The sequence below is a fragment of the Sprattus sprattus genome (genome assembly GCF_963457725.1).
Source record: "Sprattus sprattus genome assembly, chromosome: 17".
Classification (NCBI taxonomy): Eukaryota; Metazoa; Chordata; class Actinopteri; order Clupeiformes; family Clupeidae; genus Sprattus; species Sprattus sprattus.
Window position 1 is genome coordinate 28,506,266 of NC_137915.1, and position 14,770 is coordinate 28,521,035.

Here is a 14,770-nt window from a genome sequence, read left to right on the forward strand (position 1 = left end):
ACAAGGTCAGTGTGTGTGTGTGTGTGTGTGTGTGTGTGTGTGTGTGTGTGTCGGTGTCGGTGTGTGTGTGTGTCGGTGTGTGTGTCGGTGTGTGTGTGGACTCATTTCCATCACATTCCAGCCGGGAGAGATTCAGGAAGCCATGCTTCTGAAGTCGCTTTTTCATTGCTAAATGTGCAAAAAAAATGAATTGGGTCAAAATGGGACTCATCTTAAGGATAAGTCAACATTAAAGACTGTTGTCCCTGAAATGACTCATGGTGGTGAGGAGTGAGGTGATGTCCTACTATAACAGACATGAACTTTAATAATCAGTCACAAGCTCATCTATCACAATTGCATCGTAAACTGGTTCATCCCCATAGCACAGCACTGACAGGTTTGACTTAGGGATGCACGATATTGAATTTTAGCCGATATCCGATATGGCGATATTTACAAGCTCATTTTGGCCGATTGCCGATGCCGATACCGATATAATACACCTCAGCTTTTTAATTATTGAAAAGTCTCTCCTGTACTAGAATTAATCTGTTATTATGCTAGGGTATTTATGTAAATACAGACTTGATTTGTATCATTTAAGAAATAGACATTCACTCATGAAACTGAAATGGTTTATATATAAATGTATAGATTTCTATAACAGATTTATTTATATTTTCACGTCACAATTTTCATACTTGAACAGTACCTCCTTGAACTTGAACAACTACACTCTGGAAATGCAGCTTGGCTTACTTGGCAAGCTAACGTTGGTTAACTGATTAACAACGTCCCTTCTAGGATTTCTAGACTAATCTATGTAACGTTATTGCCAAGTTAGCTGTTTAAATTCCATAAATGGAAAAGTAAGCCATGTACAGAAAGCGTGGGCTCGTGACATAACGTTTTACATCGCGTCAAATGAGGCATCATCAACTTCTCTGGTGTCACGTAGCATGCTTGGCTAACTTTGCAAGCTAACCTTGGTTAACTGACTTACAGTTTAATAACGTCCCTTCTAGGATTTCTAGACTAATCTATGTAACACTATTGCCAAGTTAGCTGTATAAATTCCATAAATGCAAAAGTGAGCCATGTACAGATAGCGTGGGCTTGTGGCATAACGTTTCACATCCCGTGAAATGAGGTATCATCAACTTCTCTGGTGTCACGTAGCATGCAAACTAACAAGCTAGTGTTGTCTAGCTAACTCCGTAACTTATTAACGTCTATTAGCGCGACAGGTAATGTTGTTAAGCGTGGCACGCGGTAGGTCTTCATCTATGCATGCAGCCTACGTTATGGCCAAGCTGCATCTCCTCCTCCTTCTCCTGAAAAGTTTTCTGACAAATAGGCATTTTGTCATCATCCTCTGATACTGTGAAGTAGGCTATTGCCACACAGCCGACGCTCATAAACATTTGATTCGCGTGCGCATAATTTACACGTCACCTTATCGGCCAGGTATATCGGCAGAAATGTTTCATATCTGCAGATACCGATAATTAAGTTTTGAAGCCGATATCTGCCGATACCGATGTCTTGCCGATAATATCGTGCATCCCTAGTTTGACTCTTTTCATAACAGCAGTTTTCAGCAGGTTTCAGCTCTGACAAAAGAGAAGGGTTATGTGGAGAAAAGGTAACAAAACAAGAAATGTACAAAATACCATATTTAGGAAAGTACAAACTAGAACCATATGGGTATACTGCTGTTCCTGCTGTGTTCATTCTGTACTAGACGACAGGCATGGTAAAATACCCAACAAGGCTCCTGAAGATTAATATAGCTTTCACAAGTTCTAAACAGCACACCATTTTCATTTCCAGGTGACCCAACTCTCAGGGGAGCACATATAATGTATAGGCAAAACCTCTGGAGGGAAAAAAAACAGATTGAAACCACGCTATAATCATAAATCCCTCCTGATCTCACTTCCAGTATGAGAATCTCTTCTTTAAATAATCTCCTCTCTCCAAAGACAAAGACTTGAGGACAGGAATCTGCCAAGGCTTAATATTTGCTGTCATACATCTGATGTTGTAAAAGAGATTTCCAAATCATCCACACTGGGCTGCGGTTGAAATGTGATTATTCACACTGAATCTTGTTTACTGAATGCCTGATTCACTTTCCCTCTATCCTCTTTTCAGATTACTAAAATAAAAGACATGCAATCTTAGCCAGGTTAAAACATTCTCCATGGGCTGGGGTGTGTATATATGAGAGCGTGTGAAGATGGGCTACATTTGGGGGGGTCCAGTGGTTCAAAGTTGAGTTCTCATTAGTATTCTGCCGACGCGGGAGCAGCGTCTGAGACATCCAATAGTTGTCTCCCCACCAAGAACAGAGCCCCTAGTGCTTCTGTCAAGTTTGTCTGCTAGCCCCATGCCACAAACACTTGGGCTGCCAGCGTCTGGATCTTTGAAGATAACACACTTATTAATAAACAAACAGACCAATTATTGGGTGGCAGGCAGGCAGGGAGTGTGTGTGTGATTGTGCGGGGGTGTGCATGCTTGTATGGGTGTGTGTATGTCTATGTGTGTGTATGTGTAGAAAAAGAGAGAGGGAGAGGGATGGGATTAGGGTCAAGGCAACGATGATTTCACTGAAGTAGAAATTGATGAGCTGCTGCCCCCTCAAAGGGAATCTTGATACTGATACCGCCACTGACCCCCAAACAGTCTGGTAGAGTCAATATGACAGATAAAACTCTTAATGCCACATTGCCACTGACCCCCAAACAGTCTGGTAGAGCCAATATGATAGATAAAACTCTTAATGCCACATCGCCACTGCTAAACAACACCACACTGCACCGGCACAACACATCTGCCAGTGGCTCTGTATCTCTCCGTAACACAATTCACTGGTAAGGGGCTAGGAAAGTTACATGACATTAAATATCATGTGTCATTTGTTTGTTATCAGCTGTACTCATGAGGGTCTATTGGATGGGACGCGCGGCTTCCCCGGGCCCACGGTTCCAAAGGGGTCCACCTTGAGCCCAATCTGCCTGACTGAACATGCATTTTTGTTATACAGTTGAATATATTGGATGCAGTCTGTATGTGTGTAAAAGGTCAGACTCAGACTATGTAGTTTATTCCCCCCCCATGGTATCCCTTTAATGTAGTATATTTCACCACACTGGTATCCCTTTGAGGTAGTTTATTCCACCCCCATGGTATCCCTTGAATGTAGTTTATTCCCGCCCATGGTATCCCTTTAATGTAGTTTATTCCACCCAATGGTATCCCTTTAATGTAGTTAATTCCATGGTATCCCTTTAAAAGTCGGAGGCTATGAGAACCATTTAGACCAGGGGTCTTCAACAGGGGGTCCGCGGAGGTACTGCAGGGGGGTCACGAAATCTTTGGTTGATAAGATAATTTTTTTAATATTTCTAAAAAAAAAAATTCAACAATTTTTTTTTTCCGCAAATTTAAATGTCTTCCTTATCAGAATTGTATTTATTCCCTTTACATTTACATTAACATAAATCCAACATATTGTAGCGAACGTATAAATTGATCAAGAAGACGTTATCTTTCAGTCCAATCGACACATTCAGCTACCCACAGGAGCTCTCTCAAGCTGGGCACCGGTTCACTCACAGCACCTTTCATGCACAGGCACTAGCCAATCAGATCGCGTTTCTGCCCAAGTCTAAAGTGCGCGAAAATCAAAGATAAAAGAAGGCGGACCAAACTCCATAGCTGGTCTTGTTTGTACCTATAAATTGTTAGTTTGACATTTTTTTGCTTAGATTTAAAAAAAAAATAAAATAAAGAGAAATAGACACTGTACAAGGTCAAAAAACGTAAATTGTAACTGAAAAATAAGTGAGGATTTGCGAGGTGTGTGAGCCTCCTAGCTAATGTAAGCATGCTACTACCTACAATCTTAACAACTTGCTAGCGGTGTGATTGGTTTGTTGACCTGTCAATCTCACTATAACATCTATGTTGTCAACACAACTCCATGCGCCAGACTCCTCCTCCGTCATCCGTTGGATCGTGTCAGTCAGGAGTTATTGAAAAGAAGATACATCTCACTAATGTGGGAGGATGTGTGCCATCGACACAATAACAGGGTAGCTATGTTTATTTGGCACTAGGCCCAATATATTATAAACAAAATTTTATGCAATTTATATAGTAGGGGGTCCCTGCTCATCTCGCCATCAGTTTGGGGGTCCCTGGCCTGAAAAACGTTGAAGACCCCTGATTTAGACTCATCGGCAATACCTCCCAGTATTGCCTCAGTATGGGGCAAAAAAATATATTTAAGAGGAGGAGTTTTTTATTTTGCATTTCGAAAAACAAAGTGAAAATGTCGAGAATAAAGTTGAATGATTATTTTGAGGATAAAGTGTAAATGCAGAGAATAAGCTTAACTCCTCTGGTCCATCAACTCATGTAAGGAGAGCCACTATGTCAGCTACCACAGTGTGTACATCCTTGGAGTGTGTGGGTGAGTGATGCAAGTGATGCAACTGTATTCTTAAGTGAAAGCTGTAACATATCAATAGCGTATCAAGCCTATTCCTTTCTGCTTTACCTTCACATAAGCAGCCAAGCAGAATTGAAGTCATTAACCTAGCCAGCCATTTCGACTTTATTCCCAACACTTTGACTTTATTCAAAAAATGTTCACTTTATTCTCGAAATTCCTCTTTTTCCCGCACTTAATGTGGCCGTAATACTCCGTCATACTTAAAAGGCTGGTTTTGTGATTTTCTGATACCTAAACACTCTGGTACCTAAACACTACTGTTTAACATAGTTGTTTTTTTTTAAATGCTGGTGTTGTGATTTTTCGCTTAACTCTGAAAAAGGCTTGTGTTGTGATTTTTCTCTAAATGTTGAATAAAAGTCTGTATAAGGGCCTACTACTGGTCCTCGGGCCCTCTGCATTGAGCCAGGTTCCCTGGTTTAGGCACAAGGGTAAAAGCACTTAGCGGAGGCATTGGTATTACAGTAATGGACCATCCAGCTGCAGGATTGAAACTCGGCAAAGGTTGTTTAGTTTATTTATGTGTCAAGTTTATGATGTATTTCAGCCAGTAAGGATGCATTTCAGAACTTTGACATATTTAACATATTTTAGCCACGCCTACATATGGACAACTCTGTCTGTGAAATAGCATATTTTTTTCTCTATATTTTATTAAGAACATATATATATATATACTCAACTTTTACATTTGGTGTTGGCAAACAAGTAAGATTTATTTTATTTTAGAATCACATGGACATTTGCTAGGAGTTTGTTCACAATAATATATTGAAAATATATGAAATCTGGACCAATTGCCAAGTCCCAAATCATCTGGCACAGTGGAAAATCCTGGTATAATTAATATAAGGATACCTCCTTCTCTCTCCTTTTTTATTTCTTTCCCATTCAAGATCAGTTTCAATATTTAATGTCCCAGTGGCTACTATCCTCTCTGGGCATACAGTATGCACCCGGCAGGTGAGGAGGAATGCAGTGGAGCTGGGTACTCTGTATTATACAGAGGCTGAATAATTTACCATGGTGTATTTCTATTTTTATAAATAAATAAATGAGAATGAAAATGTTCTTGCCATACCTCGGGTCATTACGATGCCTGCCAGGGCTTTGTGACGTGCATGCATGGGGGAGGAGCCGCCTGCCAGCGCCCAGTATCTCTCCCTCACCAAGTGGAATATGGCGTCTGCAAAGTCCTGCAAGACAGAATGAAGGTTTGCTTGACTTTTCTCCTCAATGCAAGCAGGTGTGCTGTGATTTCTCTCTTGTGAACAAAGAACTTCTTTATTGTTATGAAATTCATAGGGACAGAGGTTAACATTACTTAATTTGATTCATTCATTCGACTCATGAGTGGTTTAATGATGTATTTAATGCAAGTTTATCTATGTACGTGCATAAAATTAAGACTAAATTATACACATTTGAAAAAGTATTTAACAAGGTTAAACATTGTTGTGGGGCTTCAAAGAAAAGTGTTAGTGAACACATTAGTGATTTACTCCAATGACACACTGCTAGAAGATTTATGATCTACTGGTCTGTTATAAAAAGCTAATGTAGCACAAGACCACCAGATTTATTGCTCTTAGCTTGATTGTTCTCTCCCTTGTACGTCGCTTTGGACAAAAGCGTCTGCTAAATGACTTAATGTAAATGTAAGACCATCTGCTCTTAAGAAATCTCCTCATGTATAGTTCATTCGTTTGCCACTTCTGAACAGCTGAGTGGCTGAATTTGGGGAGCACATCCCACACCCGCTGCAGCGTGTCATGTCTGCAGTGCTGTGACATTCCTTCTGGCACTGCTACTAGTGGGGCAGCCCTCGCTAATTCATGTCAAAATGTTTGCCACAGGAAAATAATTTGATGACAATAAAGCAGCCCACTCCGGCTGGACGGCGAGCATTAGTGTGAAACACTCTCGCTAATGAAATGCAGCGATTTGTTTGGTGACATCAGAAAGGCACGCCATCTGTGCCCGGCGCTGAGTGTGGGCACACAGTGACTGAGCACATGGTGCCCGCCTGAGAGGCACTGCGGCCAACTTATCTGCCCCTTCCAATCCCACCCATACTGATTAACAGATGTTACCAACCTACACATCGGGTTTTCTTCATCACGTCAATGCTAAAAAAAACATGTTTTTTTTTCTCCCCAAGTAAATGATCAAATTTATATAATCAAATACATGAATGTACACAAAATACCCATCCAGCACACACAAACAACCACCCACTAACCCATCCAACCACTTACATCTATATATCTGTATATATAATATATATAATATATATATATATTATGGCATGCCGTTCAGGAAATTAACATTTGAATATATATATACAAAAGTCTGAATATATATATACAAAACTCTGAATATATATATACAAAACTCTGAATATATATACAAAAGTCTGAATATATATACAAAAGTCTGAATATATATATAAAACTCTGAATATATATACAAAAGTCTGAATATATATATACAAAAGTATATACAGCCGCGGAAAAAATTAAGAGACCACTTCAAAATTATCAGTTTCTCTGGTTTTACTATTTATTGGTATGTGTTAAAGTAAAATGTACATTTTTGTTTTATTCTATAACCTACTGGCAACATTCCTACCAAATTTCAAATAAAAATGTTGTCATTTAGATCATTTATTTGCAGAAAAATGACAATTGGTCAAAATAGCAAAAAAGATGCAGTGTCTTCAGATCTCGAATAATGCAAAGAAAACAAGCTCATATTCATTTTTAAACTACACAATACTAATGCTTACACTTAGGAAGAGTTCAGAAATCAATATTTGGTGGAATAACCTTGATTTAAAATCACAACTTTCATGTGTCTTGGCATGCTCTCCACCAGTCTTTCACATTGCCGTTGGGTGACTTTATGCTACTCCTGGCGCAAGAATTCAAGCAGCTCGGCTTCTTTTCATGGCTTGTGACCATCCATCTTCCTCTTGATCACATTTCAGAGGTTTTTTATGGGATTCAGGTCTCGAAATTGGGCTGGCCATGACAGGGTCCTGATCTGGTGGTACTCCATCCACACCTTTGCTGGCCTGGCTGTGTGGCATGGAGCATTGCCCTGCTGGAAAAAACACTCCTCAGAGTTGGGGAACATTGTCAGAGCTAAAGGAAGCAAGTTTTTCTTCCGGGACAACGTTGTACTTTGCCTGGCTGAGGTTTGTAAAAGAACATACGGATTGAAAAAAGCGGACTGGAGGGTCTTCTAGTTCGTCTTCTCTGATGAGTCCAATTTTCAGCTTTGCCCAACACATGGTCGTCTGATGGTTAGACGGAGACCTGGAGAGGCCTACAAGCCAGAGAGTCTTGCACCTACTGTGAAATCGGACTCATCAGAGAAGACGAACTTAGAAGAACCTCCAGTCCGCTTTTTCAACCCTTATGGTCTTTTACAAACCTCTGCCAGGCAAAGTACAACGTTGTCCCGGAAGAAAAACTTGCTTCCTTTTGCTCTGACAATGTTCCCCAACTCTGAGAAGTGTTTTTTCCAGCAGGGCAATGCTCCATGCCACACAGCCAGGCCAGTAAAGGTGTGGATGGAGTACCACCAGATCAGGACCCTGTCATGGCCAGCCCAATTTCGAGACCTGAATCCCATAAAAAAAACCTGAAATGTGATCAAGAGGAAGATGGATGGTCACAAGCCATGAAAAGAAGCCGAGCTGCTTGAATTCTTGCGCCAGGAGTAGCATAAAGTCACCCAACGGCAATGTGAAAGACTGGTGGAGAGCATGCCAAGACACATGAAAGTTGTGATTTTAAATCAAGGTTATTCCACCAAATATTGATTTCTGAACTCTTCCTAAGTGTAAGCATTAGTATTGTGCAGTTTAAAAATGAATATGAGCTTGTTTTCTTTGCATTATTCGAGATCTGAAGACACTGCATAATTTTTGCTATTTTGACCAATTGTCATTTTTCTGCAAATAAATGATCGAAATGACAATATTTTTATTTGAAATTTGGTAGGAATGTTGCCAGTAGGTTATAGAATAAAACTAAAATGTACATTTTACTTTAACACATACCAATAAATAGTAAAACCAGAGAAACTGATAATTTTGAAGTGGTCTCTTAATTTTTTCCGCGGCTGTATATATATACACATACAGACACACAAAACAGCTGATTGCTAAAGACTGTGATGCCTACTGACAGCTATTATGGTTTGCTGGGCAGGGCCTCGCTGGCCACGAGGCTGGTGATTGCTCAGGGGACATAAACCAGCTCTCTTAAAATGCCATTACTGAGCATATTGGTGTTTATGGCCCCGCTGGAGCAGACCTGCCCACCGCGCCCCCACATCCGCTGCTCGTGCCACCGGCAGTGGCGGCTCAGGAGTTGCACCCTGAGCTCAGTGATAAAAGAACGCTCCCATTTCTGCCTGATTGTGGAATCATCCCACCCCCTCCACGGAGGTAGCAGCATCCCACAATGCCCTTGGGGAGATGGGCATGAGTCAGTGTATAAATGAAGTTTCATTTGTATGCAGCATCTGCTGAGTGACTGAAATTATGTGGAAATTGAAAAAGCAACAATGGAAATAAATGTAATGTGATTATACCACATTACTGAATTTGCAAAAGGTGCTGATGGCCTCTTTTCTGCACGCATAAAACCAATGCACAGCTGAAGCAGAGATGAATGGGTGCCACCATCGCAGAGGTTTGCCAAGGTTCTAAGTCGCAGAGGTTTGATGGTCAAGAGATCAGGGTTGGACCCCTGGTGTGCCAGCGCCTTTTACCCCAAACCTTGACCCTGAATGCTAAAGTTATGCCTTTGCCTTTAATTAATTCAAATTGAAAGGAGTCACATTGAAGGGGCACAGGAACCACGCTAATCAGAAGATCAGGCAAAGACCGATTCAATTATGCATTTAGTTTAGTTCAAATAATGAACAATTAAGATAGTATTCCTCTGAACGAGCCTTAGCAATGCATTGTTTAATGTCTCTTGACCAAAATGAAACATAGAACTCAAAGTTACCGCCATATTACTCTTTATAAGTGCCATTAGGAGGATTAGGGGGGTGATATTGCAAATATTGCAGCACTGAAAATGAAGTGGTGGGTTATCTGGCCATAGACAAGGTTTCTGCATTGTTTCCAAGCCAAGTGCTATTAGTGCTCACTTTCACTGAAAAGTGCCCTTAGCCAAAAGCGTAATGAAATAAGAATAAATATATCCTTGGAATTATATCCTATCTAAATCAGAACACTTTTACATGGACAGAGAAAGATGATATAGACGCACAAAAACAAACACAAACACAACACACACACACACACACACACACACACACACACACACACACACACACACACACACACCGGGGGAAAGGTTAATTTGAATGACAACCAGTTCAAGAAATTAAGTAGCCTTTAAATCCTAATTACTGTTGTAGAGAATAGGTAAACATCCTCTTGATGCCACCACAAAATTGCACCTCCCTCAACATTTTGTGTACACTACATTGAGGAGTATTAATTCACTGGGAAACACTCTAGTCATTTAAAAGAGTCACTTTCCTCTCAAAGGCAATTCCCTATGTTTGTGGTAATCACAAATCAGCACACCTTGAAATGCCATACGTTGAAACAGACAGCACAAGCTGTCAGGTAGATTAGCTGTGAGAGTCCAGAAAGCTCATGGGTCTGCATTTAGGAGAGGTGCAGCAGAATACCCCCCCGGGCTCCAATAACCTTGTGAAGGTCTGACAAGGATAAGAGCTTCTACCTCACTCCATAAAGCATGATTATTAGCATTTGAGAAGAGGAGAGAAAGTACCTTTAGAGACAGGAGTACTTGGAAGTTAGATTCTAACAGTGATGTGTCCATATGGGGGGCCTGGAGGGGCCCAAGTCCCCCTGGTGTTTGATAGGCCAACCCAAAATCATCAACAATCCCATTTTATACCATAGAAAGAAGCAGTTCTGAGTGGTATGAACAGGATAATGGATATACACAGTGTTCGGGTAGCACTTCACGTTACGCACTGGAACATCAGGGAAGAAATGGCAGGTAATTTAGTATTCTGATGTATTTATGTAGAAAACCATAGAGTTTGATTATGAAAATACTAACTAATGTCATTACTTATTATGCTAGCTATGTCTTTAATGTTAAACTCACATCTTTTGGTTTAACCTGCTGTGGTAAAAGCGCAGAATATCAGGTACATCACAACACAGACATTCAACACCTATAGCTCACAAATCAATTTCAATTAAATCCAAAAACGTGCTTCAGCAAACAGAAACCTATAGAAGCCACTGAACTTCTTTCCTTTTAGTAATGCTGAATGTCAATGCAAGCTGTGCAGTGGTCTCCGTCCAGAAGTCAATATTGTGTTGGGAACACAAATGTCAACAGGGACATTTTCTCCACTGATCCCTAACCTAAACGTCTTTTTCTTCAGGGCTAATGGGAGGGGCTGGGGACAGGTTTTATAAACTGCTGAATAATTTTGTGCGAGAGGGAAAATTGTCCGGTAACATGACATTAACAATGAGTGTAAGAATGCAGTGTTCATGATAGAAGGGCATTTTTTAGCTTTTTAGTTTTGAAATAAAGAGGTTGTGTTGGTGAAAGCCAAACGCACCAAAGAATATGCTGTCAATGTATTTGTAAATAACACAGAGGAATAGTTAGCATGTTCAAACTCATTAACAGACAGAGGTATGTGTGGTAAGCAGTACATGTTGTACACATATGTCTTGTAATATAAAGTAAAAGTGGTGTTTCAGAACTCCATTGTCTGAATGGCGGACAAATTCAATTCAATTCAATTTTATATAGCGCCAAAACAATAAAATAGTCTCAAGGCACTTTACAGAGCCCAGAGCCTGATTGAAAGAGTATGGAGAAGTGTGGTAGGGTGTGCTAGGGCGGTGACCTGAGGACTAAAACAGGATGGAGGGATAGATGACTGAGGATGGAGGGATAGAGGACTGAGAACTAAAACAGGATGGAGGGATAGAGGACTGAGGATGGAGGGATAGAGGACTGAGGACTAAAACAGGATGGAGGGATAGAGGACTGAGGATGGAGGGATAGAGGACTGAGGACTAAAAAAGGATAAGGCTGATGTTTGATGGCGTCCTCCATGAGGATTTGAAACACTGTGAAATCAAGGCCATTCCCACTATCCAATATGTGATTGTCAGCATCATCAGTTAGATCCAGTCAAACACAAGTGAACAAATTAATTTGATATTGATCGTATATTATAAATTCAGACCTTATATGAAGTCATGCACCAAGCGTGTACACAATGGCTTCATACGGTTGAATATGGTGTATATATGGTTGGCCTCACCAATACACCTGGAAATCCTATGAAAAACCTGCTCCTTCCCCCCAAAAAAGACCACACAAACACACATATATACGTGCATAGACACACAAAACACACACACACACACACACAGTTCTATAACTCACACAAACACACAGACTTGCATGGACACATAAAACACACACAGAGTTCAATAACTCACACAAACACACATAAACGTGCATAGACACACAAAACACACACACACAGTTCAATAACTGAGTGCCAATAAATTAAATACTGGTCCTGGTGGCTTAGGAGGCGGGGCTGGCTGGGCTTGGCTGAATGGAGGGTGAGGGGGTGAATACTGTCTTGCTGCCTGGGCAGAATGGAGGGTGAGGGTGATGGGGTGAATACTGTCTTGCTGGCTGGGCAGAGTAGAGGGTGAGGGTGAGGGGGTGAATACTGTCTTGCTGGCTGGGCTGGGCAGAGTAGTGGGTGAGGGGGTGAATACGGTCTTGCTGGCTGGGCAGAATGGAGGGGGAGGGGGTGAATACGGTCTTGCTGGCTGGGCAGAATGGAGGGGGAGGGGGTGAATACTGTCTTGCTGCCTGGCAGAATGGAGGGGGAGGGGTGAATACTGTCTTGCTGGCTGGGCTGGGCAGAGTAGAGGGGGTTAATACTGTCTTGCAATTAAGTGCACTGCTTTTGTGTGGGTGGTATCATGCATTTCTCCACAGTGCAGACCATGACGGCACTGTACCATGTATCTCTTCCTCATGAGAATCCAATCGACTGCACGTGCAAGGGTCATCTTTTTCTCCCTCTCTCTTCTCTAAGACCCAGCCACCTTATCAGGCGCAGGCAGAGCGGCCATTGTGGCATATAAACGGGGCCACGTCAAATATTTCTTCATGAAGGTATTTAACAATTCATTCTCCAATTTTTAATGGTGTCTTCCTGGACCTTAATCATTCTCCCTTAGGCTTCATACTGCAGAGTGGAGGCTTTCTAAAGGCTGATATCCATTCAGGTGACGACAGCTTGCCTTTGGAGGACTTTTTTGGGAAAAAACAAACAGTCTCCCTTCAAATGAAAAATATAAAAGTGCAAGGGACATGTAGATACTACAGCTTTTTTTTTTTTAATACCTTTTTATTTCATGACAGGAAAACTGATCTTGACCGACAATGTCCCTAGAGAATGAACTACAACGTACAGGTTTTCTTTGTCTTTTGAAAAAAGTGTCACACGATGTCGCCTCAAACAATGTCCAACCTTTTCCACCCCCTCCCTGTCTCTCTCCCTTTCTCCCCTTCTTTCTCTGCGCAGTCCAGATGGCCCTGCAGTCTGTGGAACAGATTTCCACCCAGCAATGCTTTTAGCTCCATCAGCAGGGAGTTGTCACTCAGATCAGCCAGGCTGTGCCACAATAATCATAAAACAGCCTTTTTTCCCCTTTTCCAGCCACTTGCCACACATAGACACAAAACACTGAGGAAAAAAAGCCTGTGATGACTGGGGTAAAAATATAAAGTAGGCTGAGCGTTGGGTCCCTGACCCCAGCCCCAGCCCTCTTCCTGCCCCCTCCCCCCCCCCCCCCATATGCATGAGGTGAGAGCTGCCCTGTGCCACCTGAGCGACTAAGCGTACAGCTGACCCTCACAAAATAGCACAGGCAACTGCACCGCTCCACAACATCTCCCCGAGAGATGACCTGACCTAGAAGCTATTACACCTGAGGTAATGGCTCACAGAGCGAGGGAAGGAAAAAAGAGAGGGTTTGGGATGGGAGAGAGAGAGAGAGAGAGAGAACAAGAGAGTCAGGGTGAGAACATGAGAGAGGGAAAGAGAAAGGTAGCTAGATAAAAAAAACAACGGTGTGTAAAACAACCTGGTTTGAACATGGACACTGGCCTACATGGCTGAGATACTTCCCATGGCTTCAGTGCGTGGTTGTGATGTGCTAACTAGGTTCTTGCTGGACAAGAGGACCAGAGCTGTCCATTAAGCACAGGCCAGGCAACATGAGTAGACAGGGCCGTCGGGTGACAGCAGCACGCAAGCGCGCGGGTTCGGAAGGCAGGCTCCACACTCTCTGACATCTTACACATTCCATTATGGAGACGCCGACGTGAAATGATTGATGGCGTCACTTTGCACAAGCAAGTTTACACAATGTGATGCTGAGTGCCACAGTTTTCTGACAGTGTTGGCTGATGGTACATAGAAACATGACTGTTATGATCACATCACCACCGGCAAACACATAGAAACAGATAAACTCCAGTCGCCCGGGGTTAGCACAGAGTCAATGCACTAAATCTACGCAGAATTCTGCCACTTCTAAAGAAGTATTTGTTGGGAAAACAGTTTGTCATCTACAGTGTATTCTAAAATTTGAACAGACATTTCTGTGTGCAGTAAGAACTTTTTCTTTTACCAACAAAAGTAAAAGTTGGACTACTGTCAAAGACAATTAGCTGATGAAGCAGTGCATGGGTTTCTTGTAGTTCTTCCTCCCTCTCTCCCTAACTCTCTCTGTGAGGAAACGCAAGTCTGTGTACCTTCATGTCTGTGAATTTGTGTAGTGGGAAGTGCACCACCTGTCTATCAACAAGGTTTGGCCTTCCCCTGGTATCCATCTGAACAGACTTTTAACAAAATAACTGAATTCAATATAGACTCCGTCTCCACAAACACACAAATCTGAGCAGTGGCAGTAGAACACAGATCAGGATTTACTGCCGCACATCATAGGCTCTGTCACAGGTAAGCTCCTTTCAAGAACCTTTTCAAAGCGCTCAATACATGATCTTGTGCAACATTGTTAAATACTTGTCTCAAATTGAAGCAAGCGCCTTTCATAGAGTTGTTTTCAGATACTTTCACAGTGTGAGCAATATGAGACCAAAATCCTAATGTTGATGATAATAGAACTAAAAG

At 41.7% G+C, this 14,770-nt stretch overlaps 1 protein-coding gene across 1 annotated transcript in view; it reads right to left on the reverse strand.

The window, feature by feature from the left end:
• Positions 1-14,770, reverse strand: part of adarb2 (adenosine deaminase RNA specific B2 (inactive)) — a gene marked incomplete at both ends in the record, with an annotated part of 137,583 nt that overhangs the window by 30,182 nt on the left and 92,631 nt on the right. Inside the window, one exon of the mRNA XM_080854899.1 lies at positions 5,589-5,703. Coding sequence (XP_080711025.1) covers positions 5,589-5,703 — 115 coding nt within the window. The remainder of the gene's footprint in view (positions 1-5,588; positions 5,704-14,770) is intronic.